This window comes from Octopus bimaculoides, chromosome 10, assembly GCF_001194135.2.
Source record: "Octopus bimaculoides isolate UCB-OBI-ISO-001 chromosome 10, ASM119413v2, whole genome shotgun sequence".
Classification (NCBI taxonomy): domain Eukaryota; kingdom Metazoa; phylum Mollusca; class Cephalopoda; order Octopoda; family Octopodidae; genus Octopus; species Octopus bimaculoides.
In genome coordinates this window covers 63,839,489-63,866,263 of record NC_068990.1, presented here as the reverse complement: position 1 = coordinate 63,866,263, position 26,775 = coordinate 63,839,489, and the positions used below count along the sequence as shown (strand labels likewise).

The 26,775-nt window shown below is 34.8% G+C and overlaps 1 protein-coding gene across 1 annotated transcript in view; it reads right to left on the bottom strand.

Moving 5' to 3' along the window:
- The window catches only part of LOC106877714 (dynein axonemal heavy chain 5), a 444,169-nt gene that overhangs the window by 367,896 nt on the left and 49,498 nt on the right, over positions 1–26,775 (bottom strand). Inside the window, exons 7-19 of the mRNA XM_052971252.1 lie at positions 25,768–25,854; positions 24,993–25,166; positions 23,120–23,309; positions 21,490–21,655; positions 20,894–20,987; positions 20,133–20,231; positions 18,707–18,888; positions 17,505–17,624; positions 16,169–16,370; positions 9,087–9,182; positions 8,313–8,576; positions 3,225–3,290; positions 485–714 (exon numbers count right to left, since the gene is read on the bottom strand). Of these exons, the coding sequence (XP_052827212.1) occupies positions 485–714; positions 3,225–3,290; positions 8,313–8,576; positions 9,087–9,182; positions 16,169–16,370; positions 17,505–17,624; positions 18,707–18,888; positions 20,133–20,231; positions 20,894–20,987; positions 21,490–21,655; positions 23,120–23,309; positions 24,993–25,166; positions 25,768–25,854 (1,970 nt within the window). The remainder of the gene's footprint in view (positions 1–484; positions 715–3,224; positions 3,291–8,312; positions 8,577–9,086; positions 9,183–16,168; positions 16,371–17,504; positions 17,625–18,706; positions 18,889–20,132; positions 20,232–20,893; positions 20,988–21,489; positions 21,656–23,119; positions 23,310–24,992; positions 25,167–25,767; positions 25,855–26,775) is intronic.

The window sequence follows — 26,775 nt, the reverse complement described above, 5'->3', positions numbered from 1 at the left end:
TGTTATAGGGACATAAACAAACCAACACCGGTTGTCAAGTGGTGATGGGACACATACACAGACACAAAGACACACACATAGATACGTGTGTGCATGTCTGTGTGTATACGATGGGTTTCTTTCAATTTCTATCTAGCAAATCCACTCATAAGGCTTTGGTTAGTCTAAGGCTATAGTAGAAGACACTTACCAAAAGTACCACACAATGGGACTGAATCCAGAACAATGTGATTGGGAAGCAAGGTTGTCACAGCACAGCCATGCCTGCACCTAATTCATATATATGTAAGCTAGCAGTACATTTAGGAGTTTTATTGTTAGGTATGAATTAGAAACATTTTCATTGATTCTCAATTCCAGTTTCTTTAACTTGGGTCTGATTTTTCAATTATGTATGAAAATGTTAAAATTGTATATACTTCCAACCCATACAATGAGAAAGATATAAATTAAAGTGGACTGAAAAATAAAGTAAAATACACACGCTGTATAGTTTGATTTGAATATATTCTCCTTGAGTGCAAGTTCTCTAGCAGTTTCTGGAATTTCAAGATTCAAGGAAACTAACCATTTTGCTTCTTCTATAAGCTCAATTATATGGTAATCAAAATTAACATGCATTTCCTGTGTTTCTGGATGACGAACCAAAAGGGAAACATGAAGACCATTTTTTATACTGTCTACTGCTTTGCACCAGCTTTGGTAATAGAGTAGCTGTCAGTTGATAATGGAAAGGAAATTAGAAAAAAAAAAACATGAAAAGTAGATATAAAATATGTCTGATAAATGTTCAAGTTAAAACAGGCAACAGTGAATATCTAATAATGATGGCAGTTTGGGTATAGACAAAGACAATTAACAAAATTCAGCTGAAATGTTGTGAGATCAGACCCTGCTTCCGACACAGTAATATTCTTGAAACAAAATATTAAACAACTGCTTTCCGTTTCTATTAAAAACTTAACCAAACCTCTTTTGCCCCCATATTTCTGTTGAAATACACTGTTTTTGTTTCAATTAATTTTTAAAATAATAAAGAATTTAATAAAGTAATTGTCATTGTCAAGCTAGTGTTTGGCATTGAAATTCACTGAAATTTTGAAGGAAGATTTAAATTTAGATAACTTGAACAAATATAGTTTACTACTTGACCTTTTAATAGGTGACCTTCAATAGGTGACCAACTTTATTAACTTAAATCATAGAAATAAAGGTTGTCCTTAGGGTGTTGGTATCAAAAAGGTTACATAAAGAGATATAAAAGATAATAAGAGGAAAATAGTATAGTAAAATTCATAGGGAAATGTGAATTGACACAGTGGTGTAGTAAGGATTCAGTACTGAAGAGCAAAGACAATTTCGTCAAACTCACTTTTAGTAATAATCATGACAAGCAAGAGGAAATTTTGTATCCTTTCACACCTGTGCACAAAAGCAACTATATACCTCATTCTCTCACTTGTTATGCTCTGAATTGACACAGAGAGCTAGTAGTGCAGAAATCAAATGATTTTACACAAAGAGAATAGATGCAGACAAAGTTTCATGGTTACTCATAATAGAAGAACAATGAGAGTCTGTAATTATCATGTTTTCTTAAATATGCCTCAAGCATTTTTGAACTGGCAACAAGTTTGTATTTATATAACAGGTGGTATGAAAAATTTCCCTGACTAGTTCTGTGGCATGCCAACAGATGGCAGCACACTGTTGTGTGTGCAGTGAGAGCTAGCAGTGACCTTCATGAGGCAGTGTGTTGAGTTACATCGCTGTGTTTACTTCAAAAGTTGTAAAATTTGTATTTTTGTGATCTTGTGATTGCTGTAGTCTGCGATTTTGTCATGAACAGGAACAAAGAACCAACATGAAATTTTGCGTTAAACTTGGGAAGTCTGCTACAAAGACATTGGGCATGCTTCAGCAAGCTTACAGCAATGAAGCAATGGATCATACACAATGTTTCGAGTGGCATCGGCACTTCAAAAGCTGAAGAATGTCCCTGGAAGATGATGAGCAATTTGAAAGACCTGCCACAAGTGTCAACCCCAGAAATGTGGTACTGTGCAACAATAATTTGGTTCCCCCAAGGCCAAACCATCAACTGTGAGTTCTACTGTGATGTTTTGAGGCATTTGAAGGAGGACATTTGCCAAAAATCACTGGATTCGTGGAGCGTGAATAATTAGATGCACCCTGTCACCAAGCTATCCTCAGCTGTGATTTTCTTGCCAAAAACAACATGGTATCACTTCTGCACCTGCCCATTTTGCCAGATTTAGCACCTGCACACTTCCATCTCTTCCATAAGAAGAAAATACAGCTCAAAAGTCACTGTTTTAACACCGGTGTTGAGATCAAGTGTGAATCACAGAAAGTCCTCGACTTGCCAATGGAAAATTACTTCCAGGCTGGATTCCAAAAGTGGCAGGAATGCTGGGATCAGTGTATGGTTACACAAGGTGACTATTTCAATGAAGAAGATATTAAAATGCAGGTAAATAAGTTATATTTTATTAAACATAACTAATCCTGGAACTTTTTGATACCACCTAATACATCACTGCTTAACACTGTAACCTTGTATTTTAATTTTTTATAGATATTCACAAAGTTAGTTCAATGGTTCCAACCATTTGGCTAAAATAGAATTATAAACACGCATCATTTCTCTTCAGTAAATGTTGGTAACTAAATGATAAATAGTCAAGAATACAGATTTTAAAATCAAAATTTTTATCAAATGCATTAACTCTGAAAAGCCATTATTGAGGATTTATCTGACAATTTCTGTACAATGGAATTAATACAGCAAAGTTTAATTAATTTTCTGGTATGGAATATATATAATATATAGAACTATCTAACAACAATAGAATCAACCATTGCCTGAAGAGATTGTCATATTAAAGATTCTTATTAAAGAAAAATTAGATAACTTTCTGTCACAGCTCTTCTTTGCCAGAGATGTCATGGGATTCTCAACAACTATAAATCAGAAAAGGCCATGATTTATCCAACATTGTGTCAAATCCAGCAAATTAAATTTCAAAATTCTTTTCAAAACCCTCTATAATATGGTTTATTTGTTTGCATGAAACACTCTCTTAATTTTTCTCTCTTTCTCTAACTTATTTAATCCACTCCCATCCACTACTCTACCATTTTCTCTCTTTTTCTCTATGCACATAATATACCCTCTTATAAACAAGCACATTGCAATTTACCTCAAATTCCAATAAGACACTGGCCATTTTATTATAGCTGGCAATAATACTCTGTGCATCTGGATGCTGTAAGCAACAAAAACATCACATTCAACGCTTCAGAAAATAATATTATGTAAATTTAACATGCCTGCATGCACATATGCATGCACGCTCACACGCACACACACGCATGCGTGCACACACACACACACTCATGACAGAACAACAGAAAACAATATCAGTGATATGTTCAAAATTTTCACTGCTACAACTGTTTCAGTAACTTTCATATAATATTTCAGAGAAGTACTTTACTGGCAGATGATCTGATTTGAGATGATACATTGAAACTAAAGCATGGAGAACACATATTGGTCATTGTAAAACACACAAAAATTGATAACTTCACTTAAACATTATTATTTGGATAACATGTTGCAGAAAATTAAACATCCTTGTACTCTGCAACCTTTTATTGTGTTCTATATTGTTTCACTGTTATTCTCTTTCATTTCCCCCCACTTTATTGCATCTTATCCTGTTTTATTTGATTTTATTCTATTTTATTTAATTTCTTCTCATCTTCCTTCCTACTTGTCCTGCTCACAATATTACCCTGTTATCAAAATTTTTATCACACTAACTATAACTTGGTCATTGATAGAATCTCAATGAAACTGCTCTGAGATAAAGTTGCTGGCCAGTATATATATAGGCCGCAGGGTTTTAGATGTAATTTTTATCTCTCATTTATATAGGTCAGTAATTCTGGTTGTCACCATCTGGTGCTCATTGAACTTTGTACAGTCTTGGCTATACTCAGTCTTCTCTATATTTCACAGGTGTCATTCTAGTCATTGCAAATAAGAATGCCAAATTCTTCTATGTTTTTGATATTTCCATTGTTTATAGTTATGCATCATTTTTTGTGTTTTTAGCTATTTTCAATGCTTTTGTTTTGGGAGGATTTGAATAATTGCATTGTTTACTCAATTAACTAAACCTTGTAGTTCTTGCAGGCTGGCAGCTATGAAGACTACATTGTCTGCATAACTCAGATTTGTGATGACTTTACTATTAATTTTGATGCTTCCAGTGAAACCATACAGCGTGTCTCTCATAGTATATATTAAAGAGGTGCAGAGAAGAATGCAGTCCTGGCAGACACATTGTTTGAGATCAAATCAGTCTATTAGCCCAAGAGTTGCTTGAACTACTGCACCTTTGTTTCACATACAAGTTTTTGATAAATTCTACTATATAAGAAGGGAATCCTATTTTGATCATATTTATTTCTTTATTGCCCACAGGGGGCTAAATATAGAGGGGACAAACAAGAACAGACAAAGGGATTAAGTCGATTGCATCGACCCCAGTGTGTAACTGGTACTTATTTAATCGAACCCGAAAGGATGAAAGGCAAAGTCGACCTTGGTGGAATTTGAACTCAGAACATAACAGCAGATGAAATACTGCTAAACATTTTGCCCAGCGTGCTAACGGTCCTGCCAGCTTGCTGCCCTATTTTGATCATATTGATCCATGATACATTAAGTGAGTCATTATTGAGGGCTTTTTTTGTAATCAATGAAACAAAAAAAATGTCATCATTATATTCCTGATCCTTTTCAGTTACCATTTTAAGGTTCAATATTTGGTTTCTTGTTCCTCTTCCAGATCTAAAACCTGTTTGTTCTCTTCACTAATTTTTTTCTTCTAGCTTCGTTTTTATTCTGTTTGAGATGATTTTGAGTAGAATTTTGCTGCAGTGGCTTATCAGTGCCATAGTTCTATTGCATTGCTGCACATCCCGTACATAACCATAAGAAGGCACATGGCTCAGTGGTTAGAGTGTTGGCTTCACAATCATGAGGTAGTGAGTTCAATTCCCAGACTGGGTTGTGTGTTGTGTTCTTGAGCAAAACACTTTATTTTCATGTTGCTCCAGTTCAGTCAGCTGTAGAAATGAGCTGTGATGTCACCAGTGCCAAGCTGTATCGGCCTTTACCTTTCCCTTGGTTAACATTGGTGGCATTGGGGAGGTTGGTATGCATGGATGACTGTTGGTCTTCTATAGACAACTTTGCCCAGACTTGTGCCCTGGAGGGTAACTTTCAAGGTGCAATCCCATGGTCATCCATGACCGAAGGGGATCTTTATCCTTGCTTGGCATATCTTTATTTAGGAGCGACTGTAAATATTGACCTAACCCAATCATCTGACCAGCTTTTATTTATCCAGATCAAAGTGCATAGTTTCTGAAAGTATACTGCTATATGCTTATTGCTATTTTTAATTAACTCAGCTGTTGTTTCACTGAAGCCAGAACTTTTTTACTTTTCAGTTCTCTAATTATTTTCTTGAATTCATAGCAGACAGAGTGGTGGTTCATTGGTATCAACAGGATAGTGTATTAATGGTCCTATCACAGTGTTGCCATTCTTCTTATAGAGGTCGTTGCAGTACTGTTTCTGTGATACTTTGACTTCCTCACCTTCACAGAGTGCTTTTCTAATCTCATTTTTGACTGTCAATTGTTAATTTTAAATCTCTTCACTAGATTTTTTACCACCTGGTAAAGACCTACTGCTGTGTTTGTGATGGAATTGACTTCAATACAGCAATAGATACATAGCCATATACATTCACGTGCGCACGCACACACACACACACACACTCATATATGTGTGTAGATTATCAAATATATATCTGTAGATACATATGTACACTCGTCATTTACACATACATTTTTATGCTTGTTTATGACCACGAATATTTTGATATAGCATGCCAGAGCATTGTGTCTAGAATACATAATAACATAACAGCATAAATAAACTGTATCTTATACACAATCAAAGATGTTGCAAACGATGTATAGTCATCTTGAAAGAACTTGATCAAATATTAATATAAAACAATACAGTAATGTACAACATAGCAGCAAAGCTAAGATGAATACTTATGAATAATAACAAAAATACTGTGCAGTAATAATTGATATAGAATCAGTGGTGGTGGTGGTTTTGGTGGGGATGATGATGATGATGATGATGATTTAACTGAACAATTGATTAAATCAGCATAGGTACAAATGGCTAAATGAGTTAAAGCGATAGTGAATTACTGGATGTAAACCCTATATAAAATTAATATTATTAATATCAATATTATTTGTAAGTAGGCTTTAGACTAAATCATATACACATGCACAAACATGTATGTATTTATTTTAGCTATAAAAGTAAAGTAATGTCCTTAGTAGAAAATACTGTAAATGAGTAGGATTTGAAAAAGAAAATCAATATAGGAGCAGGCATGGCTGTGTAGCAAGCTGCTTGCTTCTTAACCTCATGGTCCCAGGTTTAGTCTCACTGCATGGCACCTTGGGCAAATGTCTTCTCTTCTACTATACCTGCAGGCGAACCAAAACTTTGTAAGTGGATTTGGTAGTTGGAAAGTGAAAGAAGCCTGTTGTGTATATGCGTGTGTGTGGTGGTAGTGGGGGAGTTTCAAAGGCAGAAGAACATCTCTGGAAGATGATGAGCAATCTGGAAGACCTGCCACAAGCGTCTTCTCCAGAAATGTGGAGAAAATTCCTCGACTTGTGCATGAAAATCGTTGGAGGACAATCAATGACATTGCTGATGTTGCTGGCATGTCATATGGGTCTGTGGAGGCAATCTTAACCCATTACTTACCAGTGATCTTATATGAGATCACTTAAAAATTACAAATTTCGTAATTATCTGTCAATATTTACACATATCTAACCTTTTTGCTATATCTACTAGGTATATTTCTCTGATATTCAAATGAGGTTTGCTAATTTTTCACCCAATATCTCGCTTATTTCTATTTAAAATGTTATTTTGAAATGTTATTTTGATCATTCCAGCGTGTTTCTCAGGCTGTTTTATGCTAGAAATCAAAGTTTCATAAAAAAATTCCAGTTAATAGAATTATGGGAGGTAATGGGTTAATGTCTGAATTGAATATGCAGTGTGTCTCTGCCAAGTTTGTCCCCCATCTGCTGAGCACTGAGCAGAAAGGACATCACATTGATGTCTGTCAAGATCTCCATCAGCATGCAGCTGATGACCCCTCATTCACATCAAGGACCATGTCAGTGATGAGAGTTGGGTGTACCCTGTGATGAAGCAACAGTCAGCACAATGGAAGAGTACTTCATCTCCACGACCAAAGAAGGTACACCAGAGCTGCAACTCAGTCAAGAGCTTGCTCATTGCTTTTTTTCAACATGCATGGTATTATGCATCACAAATTTGTCCCCCAGGGTCAGACCATCAATTGAGAGTTCTATTGTGATGTTTTGAAAAATTTGAGGAAGGACATTCAGCTAAAGTGACTGAATCTGTGGAGTGTGAAGAATCCAATTCTTAATGATGACAATGCACCCTGTCACCAAGCTCTCCTAACTCACGACTTTCTCACCACAATCAACATAGTGTCACTTCTGACCCACTCTGTTCACCAGATTTAGCACCTGTGGACTTCCCCAAAATGAAAATGCAGTTGAAAGGTTGCTGTTTTAACACTGTTTAACACAAAAGGTCCTCAACTCATGGAAAACAACTTCCAGGCCAGATTCCAAAAGTGGCAGGAACATTGGGACCAGTGTATTGCTGTGTAAGGTGACTATTTCGAAAGATATTGTATTAAAAATTAAGTAAATAAGTTATTTTTTATTAAACATAACTAGTCTAGGAACTTTTTGATACCACCCTGTATATTAAGAGTTCCAAGATATAAGGCGGTAAACAGAAGTTTAATGTCTAAATAGTGTCTTACTTATGACATTCTTATGTATAAAATTTTAAAATTCCTGTATTTAAATTTTATTAACTGTTTTTTTTTCTTGTGTTTTGCTAATGCAGATCAAACTGAGTTTTGTTTTTATAAATTTCCTCTCTGTGTTTGTGTGTGTGCAGGCATTGTTTTCAGCATTAACATGCTAAAGAGTTAAAACATCCTTGAACATAACCACAATTTAAAGAATCAAACAGCATGAATACTGTCAATTTAAGTTGCTGTTTTAGCCTCTAGTTTAATAGTTAAAGTGTAGGAAAATATTGAAAAAATTACCTTCAGAATATCAGGTTTGTTTCTAAACAACTTCATTGGTTCTTCAATTTGCCTGTACAGGTGTCTTACCCAATGAATTCGACCAGTCAAGGGTGGCATGTTTCGTGCAATGGCAGGGTCCATTTTTTGCTTCTGATATAGCCTGCGAACAGCTTCTAAGTCTTTATTGTAATGTCGCAGCAAAGTGTGGTAATGGTCACTGAGGTCAAGTTTAGAATCCTTTACAAGTTCAAATTTCAAGATTAATTCAATAGCCTTTGCTGTCTGCAGAAAAAGATGAACAAGTAGTGACATATATCCAAAACTATAATCAATATTATTAATGTTTAAGAGCTGGATTTTATTTAACTCATTAGCATTCAGATTACTCAGCCAAATGTAATGCTTATTTAATTTATGCACATTGCTTTGAAGTAACCATGTATTATCTCATAGCTTCAGGATTTCAATGATGTGGCTGTTTACTTTTAAAATACCATTGCAGATTAGATGTAAGAGGCTTGATCTGGCTGGTAGAATAAAACTGGTAGAATATTTGAACTGGATATGGCTGGTTTGAATGTGAAAGGGTTATGCAACCAATTATTACTTACCACATTGTACCTAATTTTAGAGTTTGGTATACTATTTAAAAATAAGATGAGATGATTGTTACTGGAATACATTGATTATAGAACTGATTAGTTTTAACTTGGAACAAAATTACAACAACAGCCATCATTGCAGCTAGTCTAATAATAATCTGATAGCAATTAAAAAAAAGGTTTAGCTTACAGGCAAGGAACGTTCCATCCAACCATGAACAAAATGCTGTATTGCCACCCGTATACTATCAGTCTGTGAGAGGAAATCTGCATAATCCTGATCAAACTGAAAATATTTAAAAAGAAGCTATAAATCTTATGTTAACAGTTGAGATGAAATGGTTTAGTAGATAGCATACTGGAATTTCTAGCTTGTTAGTCATATGCTCAGAATTGCTGCAAGTATTTTGTTGTACTTCTAGTCAAGGTAATTTTACATTGCTATTGCTGGCTTAGTAGTATTGAAATGGTAACAATATTTTTTTATGAAAGTTATCTGCAATAAACTGTTGCCATGTTTAGTGAGCAAATATATTCCTTTCTTCTTGTTTCCTTCAGCTCTTAGTGAAGTCATAAATGTACCATCATGATATATAGAATGTTTTGGGTATTTCAAACCTGGTGAAGGCCATCACTTTCTGGGCTTGATTATAGCCAACTTCTTCCAGAGCGAAATTAAGAAAGAGAACAAGAATTGCCTCCAGTATAGGAACTGGTATTTTATTTATTGACTCCAAAGAGGTGAAAGTCAATGTTCTCCACAGTGATATTCAATCTCAGAGTGCAGAAAGCTAAACTGAAAGAGAATTCAAGATCTTGCATTATAGATTCTTGTCTCTCATGAAAGATAACTACCCTTTAATAAATACCAATAAGAACCACACAAAATATTAGCAAAAAGATGGAATAAACTAATAAACGATAGAATAAACTGCAATATAATAAACATCACAACTTTTGTATCTTCAATGTTTTTCCTATTTTAAACATGGAAGATGAATTTTCCAGTTTGTTTGCAATTTTCATTTCCTTCTGTATATGACATTTTGAAAACTATTTTGCATCCAATGAAACTGGCTTTGCAAAAATATTTATTTGTGTATATTATGGTTAATATTTTTAATTTCTGAGGCTAACCACTTATATGTAAAATAGGAAAATGCGACATTGTTTTCAGTTGGATGTATTAATTCCAGCAGAGTAGAAAATAGAATATTTAGCCTAAGAGTACAAATATACAGGGTAAGAATCTATAATGTGCCACATTGAATAACTTGAAAAAAAGTGTTTTGCCACTCTTTTCCAACCCTTCTCTCCCTCTTTCGTCTCCCTCTCACCCATTTCACTCTTCAAGATTCTTACTCAGTAAAACCTTACCCGGCAACCATTAAATTCTCAAATAGTGTGGTGAGACCAAAATTTGACTAATTTCTAATTCATCAGTAAACCATGAAATAAACTAAGATAACTATGATTTGCCATTTTTCATGAATGAAACAAACAGTTGAGAGAAAAAATGGTGCCACGATCTTTCTGAAGAAGTTATAATAAATCAAAAACAGCTATATTTAAAATATAAACAACATACAAAAGATAGATTATTAGTAAGATTATAACTAAGACACTATACCAAGCTTAAGAGGTTGTCCTTAGAAGTGCTGTGATTTACAACAGCAAATGTCACAAAAAGTTCTAACTGGTGTATTTGATTACATTTGCATACAGTTTGAGAAATGGTTTAGTGAACAGAGTTGTATAATGCCCCAGCACAATCTAACCAATAATTTTACATATTCTATTCCCTTTCACTACATCTTGTTCTAGTTATTGAGTTTATTATACTTCTTTTTATTCCTGTACAAATAGATGTGCATATATGATATATGTATGATGTTTGTGCGTATATGTGTGTGTGTATATGTGTGTATGTGTGTGTGTGTGTGTGTGTGTGTGCATGTGTGTGTGGAAGAGGTAGACCCAGGAAAAAGCATGATCTTCGAACATTGGGCATCATGGAGTTTATAAGTGACTGAGACCTTTGGCAATATGCCATGCTTGAGAAGGCTCGTCAAGCCAAGTGAAAGCGTTACCAATGCCAGTGCCACGTAACCGACACCTGTTGCTGGCAGCATGTAAAAAAACATCTATTACACTCTTGGAGTGGTTGGTATTAAGAAGGGTATCCAGTCATAGTAACCAGATTGGAACCTGGTGTAGCTCTCAAGCTTACCACTTTCAGTCAAACCATTTAACCCATGCCAACATGGAAAGCAGATGCTAAATGATGATGATGATGATGATGATGATGATGATGATGATATATAATATTTTGCTTAGGCATTGCAATGCTAATAACCTGACATTAGAACTCAATACTGGTGATTGTTTTCATTAAGGAAATGTACAGGCAGAATTGTTAGCACATTGGACAAAATGCTTAGCAGCACTTCCAGCCCTTTCTTTCAAATCCCATCAAAGTTAACTTTGTCTTTATCCCTTTGGGGACTAATGAAATAAAGTACCACTCAAGTGCTAGTGTTGATGTAACCAATTTATGTCCTCTCTTCCAAACTGCTGGCCTTGTGCTGAAGTCAGAATTATTATTTGGTGAACTGCCAGAGCTGCTATCACTCCAGGCAAAATGCTTAGCAGTATTTTGTACATCTTTACACATTCTTATTTCAAACTTTGCCAAAGTTAGCTTTGCCTTTCCTCCTTCTGGGGTCAATAGAATAAGTACGAGTTGAGTACTTGGGTCGATGTAATTGACTTAATCCCATCCTCCAAAATTGCTGGCCTTGAGTCAAAATTTGAAACTGCTATTATTACCATAAAAAAAATTAAAAAATCACCCTTTCTGAACATTTTTCTGACAACATTACTTGAGGGGATTTGAACCCATAATTATCAACAAACTGTCAGGTAATCAATCAGAGAGTTCTTACTAATCTGCAAGTGGCTCAAATATTTATTTTATAACCATAAATATGATCATTTAGAGTTAAGTATGTTTATCAAACCACTCCTCGATGAGATAAGAATTCCTCCTAATCCTTAGCCTATTAGGTTGACGATTCTCTCACTTTTGCTACCTAGTTACAGAATTTTAAGATTTAGTAGTACAAAAAACAAAATCTTGATATACACATGAACACAGAGTTATTTGTCGGCATACCAAACATTTAACAGTTTGAAATAGTACTTTGAGGTAATGGCTGAGTTCAACTCTTACGTCTCTAACCAGCAGAACTAACATCCATCCATCCATACATACGAACAGACAGACAAGCATACAGACAGCTATACATACATGCAGACAGATAGACAGACATAGTGAGAGAGAGAGACAAACAGACAGGTGTACAGACAGATATAGAGACACAGACAAGTATAAAGACCGACAGTGACAGACACACAGACAGACATAGAGACATACATACATACATATGGAAAGACAGACATACATACATACATATGAAAAGACAGACATACATGCAGACAGACTGACGGACAGCAAGCAGACGGACAGACAGACAGGCAGACAGACGGACAGGTATAAATATCCATTTATCTATCTTTTGCTTTCCTGTTTTCTCTCTTTATAAATGAATGCTTTTCTCTAAATCATTCTTTCCTCTTCTCCTCCTTTTTCTTGCTCTTTTGTTACTTTCTTTCTCTATATCTTTTGCTTCTCTTAGCCCTCTCCACTTTTGTTTATTTTCCTCCAATGCTACTCTTTTCCAACCCATCTCTCCCTCTTTCCTCTCCCTCTCACCCATTTCACTCTTCAAGATTCTTACTCAGTAAAACCTTACCTGGCAACCATTAAATTCTCAAATAGTGTGGTGAGACCAAAAGCTATTCTGATTATTGAGTGGCGTCTCAAATTCTATTCTTTGTAGCACAGTTTTGCTGGCAAGAAATACTAAACAATATGAGTGCTTGTCACAAGTAGTGAGTGTGTGTGTGTGAGTGTGTGTGTGTGTGTGTGTGTGCGTGTGTGCGTGCGTGCGTGCGTGTGTGAATGATCTTGTATCTTTTATTTTTTACTTGTTTCTGTCATTTGGCTACGGGACAGGGTTTTAGCTGAACAAATCAACCCAGGACTTATTTTTTTGCTTAAAGTCTGGTACTTATTCTATCAGTTTCTTTTGCCAAACCACTAAGTTACAGGGACATAAACATACCAACACCAGTTGTCAAGTGGTACGGGGGGGGGGGCAACAGCGATACAAAGACACACACATAGATATATACATTTATGTATCCGATGGTCTTCTTTCAGTTTCCATCTACCAAATCAAACTCAAAAGGCTTTGGTCAGCCCAAGGCTATAGTAGAAGACACTTACCCAAGATGCCACACAGAGGTACTGAACGCAGAAAACCATGTGGTTAGGAAGCAAGTTTCTTACCACACAGTTACGCCTCCACCTATGGACATGGTCTAATTCTTTTTAAAATGTGTAAACCAAAATCAAATTGCAAATATGTTTATGCATACAGCCTCTGAGCAGTGATTTTATGCAAATACACAAAACCTAATGTAAAAGTTGATAAAAACTGACAGTATCATAGGAAGTGTGTTGAAGAGGGGCATCTACACAAATACATAAGCAATTGACTCCTCCATTAAAACTGTTGTGTGCTCATAACACATGTTGATGATGTTAATGTTTAATTTTCAACAATGTAGGAAAGCAAGCTAAGAGTTATGTTCTCACCCTAGGAACACAATTAATTAATATGGTAACTATTTAGAATTAAAAACAAAAAAAACTGAAAAACAAAATTATAAATAAGTTAAGATATAACATATTAAAAGGGATCTCTTCTTGGGATGCAATTTGCACTTCTATCAGAGATGCAACAACAGTGAGAAGTATATACTTTATTAAAATCATTTTACAGAATTAAATTATTCTTTTATCTTATACTGTAGCCATGCTGGGGCACTGCCATGAAGAACTTTTTGTTGAATGAATCTATCCCATGACTTAATTTTTTTAAAGCCTGGTATTTATTCTATCAGTTTCTTTTGTCGAACTGTTTAGTTATGGGAATGTAAGCAAACCAAAATTGGTTGTTCAATGGTGTTGGGGGATAAACACAGACATTAACACACACACACATACAAGGGGATTCTTTCAGTTTCTGTTTCCCAAATCTGCTCTCAAGGCTTTGGTCAGTCTGAGGCTATAGAAAGAGACACTTGCCCAAGGTTCCACAGAGTGTGACTGATTGCAGAACTGTGTGGTTAGGAAGCAAGCTTCTTACCACACTGGTCTAATTCTTAAAAATAACTTTATTTTATGAAACGTCGCTGCCGCCGCCGCCGTCAATTATTGTCTGTTTTCCATGCTTTCATAGGTAGGATGGTTTGAAAGGATTTGGCAAACCGTAGAGCTGCACCAGGCTCCCTTTATCTGTTCTGGCATGGTTTCTACAGCTGGATGCCTTTCCTAATGCCAACTGCTTTATAGAGTGTACTGCGTGCTTTTTATGCAGCCCCAGCCCCAGTGGAATCACCGAATACTTGCATGACAAAGATCCACTTGGTTGGGAGAGGGAATGTTATTGAGGGAGTGGTAGTCGAAAGGTTAAAGTATAACCGAGGGATAGGTGTTTTACTATAGAGGAAATACTTGGCTACCCTAGCAGGAAAAGAAAGGAGAGGAAAGAGAGATAGAGTTAGAGAGGAAGATAAAAAGACAGACAAAGTGAAAGAGAGAGAAACAGATGGTGGTAGAGATCTATCAAGACATACCCACAAAGTACAGTTGTGGTGGGGGGAGGTAACTATAAGTAGTACAGAGGGGATAGAAGTGGATGTTACATAACAGTGAGAGGGAAGATGTTAAGAGATGTGGGAAGAGGTGACTGTCACAAATGATAGTGAGAGAAACTGGAGTGACAGGGGTTGGTTGTAGAAAAGATATGTGAGGGCATAAAGAGGGGAGAAGTATGCAAAGGAGAGGGGAAGGGCATGTAACTGGTGGTGGTCGTGGGTGGGGAGGATATGTTGGCAAGATAGGTTGTGGGGAGAGTTTAAAAATTGTCTAAAACACACCAAGAATTTTGTTTCCCCTGAAAAAGCGATTATGACCAAGAACTGTGTCTTCATTCCATTTGCAATGACATTTTTGCATGAATCTGGATTCCATTTGCCAATCAAGATTAAATCTAAGGAATTACCAGAATCCACAGATAGGTCCACAGATTGAATCAGCTAGCAAATTCCACATTTGATAAAGTCAAGAATGGGAAGCATGAACAAATTAGTTGTGAACATAAATTCAATATCTTTGAATTTTTGTTCACAATGAGTTCACTGTTTACAGTTTTCTTTTTTCTAACTGCTCGATTTACATTTGCATTTTATGCATTGAACCAAAAGCTTATTTTCTGAGTTCTAATTTCTATATCAGCAGCTGTAGTAGTAGTATGGGAGCATGTACTGTAACATCATGTTGATGCATCCACTATTTGCTGGTAATTCCCTCCTTCTGACAGATGACAGCTTTGCACCACTCAGGCAACAACTCTCCGACCTCATAGGTCTGTTTGGGTCGTCACTGCTGGTGGGAGTTTTATGAAGTCAGAGTGCAAATCCTACCTCATCCTCTTTTAGTCTATGTTTGTATGTGAACATGTACAAATGCTACTGGGTATAAACCCCTAGATTACCAAGTTAATCATGCAGCTTTGCTTTACTGTGTATATATTTGTGTAAAACTGTTAATGTTTTAGATGAAAACTGAAAGAAGCCCATTGCTGATATGTATGTGTGTATATTTGTGTAAGGGATTTTATATTTCTCTTGTGTCTATACATGTATTTCACTTATTTACTGAAAGCAATGGCTTCACTAATAGTGTCATTCATTTGCATTTGCAGCCCACAGCAAAAGTATGACCCGGCTTAACAGCATGAGTTGTCATGTTATGATATCTTTGAAGACAAAAGGCTTGTTTTGGTGTTGTTTGTTTCCAGTTCTTCAGTTTGGTGCTTGACAGACTGGGAGATCATTACCTCATATGAAAACAGAAATGGTAGAGAGGAGGCTGATAGGAAGGGCATCCTGCCATGGAAAACTCTACCCAACATATTCTCATCTGTGCCATGTAAGTATTGAGAAGTAAATACTGAAATGACGACGATATAGACATTCAAGTACAGCAATGTACTTAAAAGCAATTTTTAAACTTATGGAACTAATGAAATAATAATAATAATAATAAAATAATTTGATCATAAATGTTATAATTCTAACCTCTGTTTTTCTGTGATCCAAAATGTCATAATTCTTCTTTTTCACGGATTCCACAATGGTTTTGTACTTGACCACAATGGTATCAATGCCTTCTATCTTAATGTCTTGAAGCACTGAAAATGCTGTCATTATATTAACCATTTCATTGACACGTTCAAGACGTTTGCAAAATGCATCAAATTTGCCAAATATGTAGTTTTCACTGAATAACAAAACATGACATTAACTAGATTAGATTAACTATAGAACAGAGAATAGTACAGACACACACACACAGGTGTGTGTGAGTGTATGTTCCATAAATTTTTTTTTTTTTAGTTGGTGAATTGTAGTGAAAAATATAAGAAGCAAATTGCACAGAAATTTTATATTGGACAAAATATATATATATGAAATTAAATATTTACACAGTTGACCACTTTTGCCTGTGCTAATCATGACTAAGAAGTTAGTGATCATGTTACAATTTCATGCAATAATAAGACGTTTTCACTCCACATTAGCTATTCATGAACACTCAAAATCTCAACTCCAATAAATGATTTATTATTATTTCTTCAAGGTGCAGTGTTGCAGAATCAAACTTGGAATCATTTAGTTGCAAAACAGACTTCTTAACCTTATGCCCATGCTTGCATCCATTCCAGTTTGGTTTGTGTACTTATTCTCACCTATGATCATAAATATTATGAAATGACCAAAAGAATGTAACTGTGAATACAAGTGGCCAAAATGAAGTTCTTCTGAAGGATTTCTGGGGGTAATGTTACTCAAGGGAGTGTGTAGTTCAGTGATCAGGGAGTCTCTCCAGACTGAGTCACTACTTTTCTGCATTAAGAGGTCACAGCCCTGGTACTATGGACTGGATTAGAATATCACAGGAAAGAAGGGCAAGATGGATTCTTCAAGGTGAGCAACCAGTAGAGAACCTAGAGGCAGACCGAGAACAAGATGGTTAGATAATATCTATAGACTCAGTTGGTCATGTTTGAAAATCTAAAGACAATTACTTCTGAAAACAGATGAAAGAGATGCCTGAAGACTCTGCCATCCAACAATATTGGGCAGAGACATTGGATAGATATTCCATATATGTGAGGGTCATCATGCACCATTATTTGATGTGTTACTAAAATAAGAATTGATCTTTTGTCATTGTACAATCATTAATAAACACTTTGTCTTAGAGTTGGCACTCTAATGCATGAGTATATTTAAAGGCCCATTCTCAGAAGAGGAAACATAGCCAAAGTTACAGTTATCTTTCTTCTTAGTTTTCCATTCAATGTTATTCTAAAATATTTAATAAATTAAATATTTTATGCATATTTTATACCTGAATTCAAATTGTTTTTCAGCTGGATTGGCTTGCAAGCGCTGCTTGGTCTTCTGGAAGTGTTCTTGGTATTTTTCATTCAAATGTATACAATTCCTCAACATTGGGATCAAAACTTCTCTGAAAAGAAAACCAAATGAGGATGAAAATAAATATTTGGATTTGGAATTCGATTCTGTCAGATGTGCTTTAACTTTGAACAAATTAAAATCAAAGATGATGCAGCCACATTCATCCATGTGTTATATTTCAGGTGTGTTCAATGAAGTATTGAAAGATTTCGCTTAAAACTGCTCAGAACTTTCCGGACAACCTAGTTTAAGACAAAGCAGAGGTTTTAAACCTGGCAATGGAGTAAGTCTATCAGCCAAATAGGCCACAGTTTTCAGCTCAGAAAGCAAACTGCCAAAACAAATACTGCAGGTACTTATTTGATGTTTTGATGTGTCTTACAAATTAACAATAGTTTGTGTTTACCTTGGATATGTATTTTGTAAAAATTAAGTGAGGGTTCATTAATTCTGCTACCGTTGTAGTTAGCACTTCTTCCCATTGTTACATAGGTTGCCATATCAAACCACTAACAAACTAAGCCAAAATTATGCTTGCAAAAATATTTGAACACTACAAAGTGCCTAAGGACAAACCTTCTTTTCTTTTAACCTAGTAACTTGCGTAGATGTTTAAATATTCTGAAGCTCTTCATTAATGAAAAGAACAATATTCCATCACCTTCTGGGTAGACTTTTGATAAATAAATGCACTTGTGGCAAAAATGAAATAAAGAAATTCATTTAAATATTTAACTGTTACTTATTTTATCATCCTCTAAAGCAGTGCTTCTCATCTATTTTTTTTATTTGTGGACCCCTTTGATTCCAGTTTTACTAGTATAGACCCTCCTAGCCATTCAAAAAATCAGGTTATATTTTTATAATCAAATATTATTAGGAATTGTATTAAAAAATTGTTTAAATATTTTGTGAATTGTAGAATTATAACAAATTTATAGTTATAATAACGATTTTCAATGCTGGCACAAATTTTGGGGAGGGGGGTACTTTATTTTATTGACTCAGAAGAATGAAAGAAAACGTTGACCCTGGCAGAATTTGAACTCAGAATATAATATAAGAGATACTTCACCAGACGTTCTTAATGATGGCAGCAGCGGTGGTGGTGATGATGTTGATGATATTTACCTTTTGTGGTCCCATATTCTGCTGACATCACCCAAAAGGTACACCTTACATGTTGCTATCATCTGATTGGTTATTTTCACAAATAGAGATGTCATGCGCTCTGAAGTATTATAATACTGGGAAATACAGTAGATCATGCGAACAGCATTAATGAGGCTGGGGATGTGTTCCACAATTGTTACCTGTGAATGAGAAGAAAATGTTTCAATGGCAAAATTTAGTACCTCCTGATGTTATGTTCATAGTGTTACTACAGGTACAATGCACCAAATGTACTACGTCAAATATACTTTACTACGCTAAAGGCGCATGGCTCAGTGGTTAGAGTGTTGGACTCCCAATCATGAGTAGTGAGTTCAATTCCCAGACTGGATTCTGAGTTATGTTCTTGAGCAAGACACTTTATTTCACATTGCTCCAGTTCACTCAGCTGTAGAAATGAGTTGCAGTGTTATTGGTGCCAAGCTGTATCAGCCTTTGCCTTTCCCTTGGATAATATAGGTAGCATGGAGAGGGGAGGCTGGTATGCATGGGCAACTGCTGACCTTCTATAAACAACCTTGGCTGAGCTTGTGCCTTGGAGAGGAACCTTCTAGGTGCAATCTCATGGTCGTTCTTGACCGAAGGGGGTCTCTACCCAATGTCAAAATGTATTCAATTTCCATTCTCAGGGTTCTATATCTTGTCTTCAGTGATTTCTACACTATAGCATTGCCTTGGAAACCAGATCATAAAACATTATTAAAAGTAACAATGTTGGGAATTCTGAAGTATAAAGTAATAACAAAACCAGATATACTTAAGAATGCCTTCACTAATGACACCTTATTTCATGGATTATGAGATTGCCTCAGCACAGTGCTGAGCAACCTGTTAAAATAGCAGCCAAATCACTTTCACTACACTCTAAACTTTTGAAAAAGGAGGGACACATTGCATAGTATTGTCTTAATACCTGATAAAAAGATTTTACAATCATGTTTCAAAATTCTTTGATCATTGATCTACTCAGTCAGAACTGACTTGGGGTTAAACAACAGCAGTTCACTTCAGCAGTCACATTGTCCCAAGGAAATGCAGTACTCACTTAAGGAGATACTGCCTACTTAAGAAGATATATACCTGGTACTCTCTTGATTATGATGACAAAGGTTGCAGTTGATCCAGTCAATGGAATACCTTGCTCATGGAATTAATGCGCAAGCGGTTGAGCACTCCACAGACATGTATACCTTTAATGTAGTTCTGAAGGAGATTCAGTATGACACAGGGATGTGACAAGGATGGTCCTTTGAAATACAGGCCCTATTCATTTTTGCCAGCTGAGTGAACCTAAGCTATATATTATACACTCTTTTCATGCACCACACAGAAACAAAAAAAAAATATTTCTTCAATAAACAGCTTTCAAATTTTTCAAATTTACCGGATTACACTTGATTAAAGATCCAAAGAATTTCTCCAGAGTATACAGGTATTTCACATTATCTTTTGCTTCATTTGCTGCATCAGTAATACGGCCATCCTGGAATAATTAATGACAAGAAAATGTCTTAGTAATCCCGTACGACAAAATCTCTCAAGAAAATGAACTTTATCTTAAAAATGAACTGTTTCATTAAGCAAGCCTTGTACTTTGAGAGACATTTTTATTTGTTTTAAATACCTTTATTTATGTCAAAGAAATATGACTTATAAAATAAATTACTTAATTTTTCATCATCCAAAATATAATGCACCAAAGGTTTGTGGAAACCCAGCTGTAGAGAAATTTTGCTGAAGATATTTTAGCTATAGGAAAATTTGTCAAAAAAATTGTGGCTAATGGTGGTCTGTATCAGTAAAAATTGTGTTTATTATTAATATGTAAAGTTTGATTTTTCAACATTTCAGACAAAGTCCTTCTTCAGCAAGAAAGAAAACTTTTTCTTCTTCCTGAATCCATGTATATCTTCAATGTATTCATCAAACATTAGCTTTCTAAACTGAATGTTAACTAATATATTTTTCTTAAATTTCACTTGGAGTGGTTGGCATTAGGAAGAGCATCCAGCTGTAGAAACACTGCCAAATCAGATTGGAGCCTGGTGTAGCCATCTGGTTCACCAGTCCTCAATCAAATCGTCCAACCCATGCTAGCATGGAAAGCAGACGTTAAACGATGATGATGATGATGATGATACCTACCAGTTCTTTCCATCTTTTCAAACTTTTAGACTTTGCTGCTTGTAAAACACCAACCACAGTTTTCACTTTCTTGCTTTTAATCTGTTCCAAAAGACTAAAGAGAAAACATAAGAAGTAGAACATATTTCATAAATGTGATCGGTAATTGAAACACTAGTGTTTATAATTTAACATGCTGTTGTAAGGTATTGCAGTGGGAAATACAGAGTAAAAAAGATGGTAGAAGTATAAAAACAAAAAAGACATGTCTGTAATTTCATATGAGCAAAATGTTATTGCAGTATTAATACTAGAAGAGAAAAATGGTAAGGGAACATAAAAGCAAACCATTGGCCAAAAGATGTTGCTGATTGACTTACAATTTTATTGAATGCAAAGTAGTTGACGGTTGCTCCAAAAAATATAACTGTAGCATCAACTCTATGTCTTTTATAGCAATAGTCTAGGAAAGTTGAATTTACAGCTTCATCAAAGAGAAGTTCAACTCTAATAAGATGCTATATTTAGTTTGCAGTTAAGAGAATCATTTCAGTAAGGTAAAAAAAAAAAAAAAAATGGACATATTGATAAATAAAAGGAAATTTAAGTTTGATTACTTGTTGAATTTTGACATCCTATTCTTCCAGTGAATAAGCTCAGCAGTTGGTCCTATGTCATCAGCTTCTCGTCTCATTTGTTCACTTTCAGCTAATACTTGTTCAATTTGGTTTGCCCAGATACCCAAAAGCTCTTCAAACTTATCAACAGACTCAGAATTGCCAGCTAGTAAAGTTTAATAAAAACAAAAAACAAAAAAAAAAAAACAGAAGGGAAACAAAATGAATTGATTATTAGTTGCTGGTTAGTTTATTAAGCAATTATGTTAGTTAGATTATTAAGCTGTTTGCTATTACAGTTTAATGTTATTTAAGCACTGAACGGATGTTCTTGAGTACATTAATTTAAATCCAGTTCATGATTCAATCTATAGTTCTTTGCTAAATCTGAAGGTTTTCATAATGGTTACAGTGAACAGAGATTCTAGTCTCAATTGATGTTCAACAACCTTGTATTCATTTTTCTCTTCAAATTTATTTTTAAGTGTCTGGGCCTACAGAAGTGATTAAAGACACTTATTTTGTTATGATTACATAAAGGGTTAGAAGTTTTCTAGATCAGATGGCCAACCAAAAGTAAAATGGTTTAGTAGCTGTTATTTATTTAATGTGTGTTATCTAAGGTCTTAGTATTTAGAAAAATAATTAAACACATAGTTACTAGTAACTTTGTAAATTAGAAAAAAAAACAAACAAACAAAAGAAACTAAATATAAATATTGTTATAATTGGGGATGGTCATATTTTGCCAATTAAACATATGCACTACAACAATATCCATTTCAACACACAATTTCACATCAAGAATCTTGCATAACAAATACATAAACATAAATATAAGTATTTTGGTGTCATTTAACCAACAACTCCAAATTCATTGTAATCGAATTCAAAGTGTAGTGTATGGTGAGATGTTCTTTAGTATCACTTGGTGATGTAGATATGTTACACCACCTATTTGTTATGTCATGCTTTGTATTAAAAAATGAGCTATAAATGTAGTCCAATTGATGTGCTTGTTAATCTGAGGTTTTCTCCATTTTCTGATCATTTGTATATATATATCAAAGGACATACCAGGTATGTCTACCTGCTGGAAATAACAGCCAAAACTCTGATCTAAATTGCTGACAAAAACGGGATTATTTACTCAGTATATATATATATATATATATATATATATATATATATATATATATATATATATATACTAGTGAGTGGAAAAATGAAAGAAAAGGACATTCAATACATTTAGTAGGAGTTACATGTATAATTTAAAACAGAAGCCTGAAAGAGTTGGGCTTCTGTTAGGGGCCCACAAAACTGGAAGTTGTAACACGGAACTGAATCAAACTGTTTTAAATAATAATAATAACAGTATATATACATATATATATGTACACATACACACACACACACACACACATATGCATACACACACATACACAGAACAGGCTTCTGCACAGTTTCTACTTATCAATTCCGCTCACAAAACAGGAAAATCTGAGACTACAAAAGAAACATGCCCAAAATGTACTGCAGTGGGACTGAACCCAAAATTCTGTGATAGCAAAATGAACTTCTCACCATCACCACATAATTGTATAGCAAAAGCAATAGCCAAATATACCTGCAGCTTGGTAGTCTTGAGGGCAGTCCAAGCCACTTATCAACTGACCATATCCATTTTCTACTAAAGCCAGCTGTCCTTCCAAAACATTTATGGAACTGTTCACACTTCCAGAAAATCGTTCAAGTTGTTCTAAAAACTCTCCTACTTTGGTTTCTGGTCCATTTCCATTTGAGAGGGATCCCCAAGACTACAAAGCAAATAAACCATTACTGATAGAAGTTTATCATCCTCATCACCACTACCACAACTACTATCACCACCACCACCATCGTCGTCGTTATCATCATCATCAGCAGCAGCAGCAGCAGCAGAATCAATACTACTATCATTATTATAATTATCAAATATTGTAATATAACGTCAGTGTGCATTTAAGACAAAATGTAGAGAAAAAAATCAAGGAATAAGAGCTATCACATGTTGTATGCAAGAGAGAAGCTTGCACTGGTAATGTCATGTGAGGCATGTGGATGTGGATGGAACTCATGGAAGAGGGAGATCCAGGAAGATGTGGGGGTCAAGTAGTGAAGACAAATCTCAAACTGTTGAGCCCCACAGTGGAGATGACAAAGGACTGAGATCGTGCTTGAGAAGACCTATTTCAGTTAAACTGAGGTCATAAAAGCATACCATTAATATCAATGTCCTTACACCCAACCTCTACATCTCAAGCCTTTCCAGTAACTCATCTTTGCAACACCCATCCCTCCTTTACCATTATAACTACAACACTATTTCTTCAAATATAAATTAGAAGCAGCTCCAGGTAGATAAACAAAATTGAACACACATACACGAAGAATGTGGGTTCAATTTTGTTTATATACCTTAAACTGTGTCAAATTCATATTTGAATTTTTTTCATGGCATAAAACATTGGGCCATGCCAGCAGATAGTGTTTAAACCATTTAACATAGTCATAGTCGGCAATGTGGCTTGTAGCAGACCTTGTTTGGTATGCAACATTGATAGATTACAACAATGATGAAACATTAATGTTTGTTGTTCCGAAAAGGGACCTATATGAGTTGTTTCACTTGACTATGACTTACTTTCAGATGGTTTTTACACCAGGCACATAGAAAATATATTCTCTTATGCCTAAAGACCACAGCTGACCCACAAACTAACAACACACATACCTTGTGTATATGTGTTCGATTTTCACTATTTCTTCAATTGCTGTAAATTATATTTTTAACTAAACATCCATATAGACATCACTTTATCTCTCTCTTGCTTCCATCAGATAATGCTTTTGATACTGAAAAGTTCCTTCTTTATTCAGCTTGTTTTTTTAACATACTATAAATCTCTTTATTATAAATAGAATAAGAAATAATTTCAACTGGGAATTGAAACAGGATTATTAGCTCTGTATGCCGAGAACTGACCATCATGTTTCTACCACACCTTAGTTACGACTACACTCTTTTTGTTTTGTAAATATATGGTTAATTGATCCAACTCCAATATTTCACTGACATTTTTTTTTATTGAACAATATATCAATATTTTGCTGATGTTAATTTAGCAGAAATAGATACAATTAAGAATAAACACACTGTGGTGTTTAAAAACATCAATAAAAAAATAAACTAATTCAACAACATCATGATGCATTAAAATAAAACATTAAAATAAATTGGCTAATTCAAAGATTTTTTTGGTGAAATTATTAATCAGTGTGCAAAGAGGTAAAAAGTAATTTGTCTTCCTTTTTAGTGGGATTTAAAATGGCATAAAAATTGTTACCAGATGTTTTTTTTATAAAGGATAAGTACACAGCTTAAAATTACAAAAATGAATAAATTTCTGTCTTCGATAATGCCTTAACATTTTGATCTTGAGTCAAAGATTTTGGTATACCTCAAGAGACTTTAAGGAATCAAGAATTATCTTATTCAGGTGTTCTCCAATTCCTGGTAATATTTTCTCTTTCCGGCAATCCAACACTCCAAATGACACGTTCTGAGATATGTTACTATCTGTGACAGCTTTGTGGAAAGTCTTCAAGAAATAGCAACAGATGCCATTGACGTGCTATAATAAAGATATAATTAACCAAGTATGAAGATGAGAGAGGTGGAGAAGAACAGTGAAAAAGTTCTAGACAGAAAATTTTAAAATAATGTTTAATATATACAGAATATAACTCACACAGTAACTTTAATTTTTCAAGCAAATGTGTCCAATGGCTGACCACAAATTACCAAAAGATGGATCTTATATTCTAATACAGTTTCACCCCAGTTTAAGCATTTCTGGGAGGGTCTATGCTAAAAAATTTTCCAGTTATAACCATTCCATCTTCTTTTATTTTTAAGATAGTAGAGCCAAAATGAATCCTGCAAGACATTCTATTTGAAGCTTTTATGAACTTTTCTAAGCTACTCTCTTGCCAATGATAATAACAACTAAAATAATGTCTATCACTCACCCACACTCATACCACCAGTGATATAAACTCTATCATGTATTCATTTAGCTGTAAAACATGAGACAGTTTATGCAGCCACCTGAAACTTGCAAAATCATACAACCACAAGCTGTTCTAAAAATATAGATGCAATAAAAAAGATAACTAGCTAGTGTAATATGTTAATTTCCATTGTTTAATTTCTAAGAAAATCAAACATCTCACCTCTGTACTTCCTGTTAAAATACTCAGTTTTTTACATGTCTGTTGATGTTGGCTGCCAGACTCATTTTTATTATATAAACTATCTCGCTGTTAATAAAAAAACACAATATGAAAAATATTTAGATCAAAAAGCAAAAAAAAAAAATATCACACCAGCAAACATCTCTTACTTTTACCATAATTCAACAGTCACTCATTCCTTCATCTTAACATTACTTTTTCCATTCAACTATAGGTTGGAAAAGAGAGTTATATGATTATTATTATTATGGATGGGTTCCAACCAAGACTGTAGCAACAAATTCCACCTATCACACTTCTTCTCAGTCCATCATTGCTGCCTGAAGGTTCTGGATACATTTCAGGACTGTGTCTGCAATCAAGTTGTCTATGTAAAAGTGACAATCAATTCCTCTTCTTACATCGCCATGAACTGAGTTCCACAAAACTAATTTCAGAGTTATGCAAGGAACGATTTTATGGTTAGATGTCCCTCTTATTACATACCTGTTTTTTTTAAGTAAAGGACTTTTTATACCAATGTCCTTCAAAGCACAGAGCAACTGTTTATGTCAGCAAGGAATGCCAACATCATTATTATTTTTGCTCCAGCAGTGATATGCTTAGAATATCAATTGTTATGCACACTCCCTCTCTCTCTTGCTTACATACACACATATGATAGATCTCTTGTAGTTTCCATCAACCAAATTCATTCCTAAGTTACTGATTGGTTCTGGGCTATAATAAAAGATACTTGCCCAAGGTGCTATGTAGCATAAACGATATAGGAATGCAAATAAGGACATATGGAAGAAAATCAATATATATTTCCTCCATATGTTCTTTTATCTGAATTCATACTTTTACATTTAAAAATGGATTCTTTCCTCAATCCTGCATTAATCTTCAAACATGCACACATGTAAAACATACAGGTAAAAACATGCATACATTTATATATATATATGTGTGTGTGTGTGTGTGTGTGTGTGTGTGTGTGTGTGT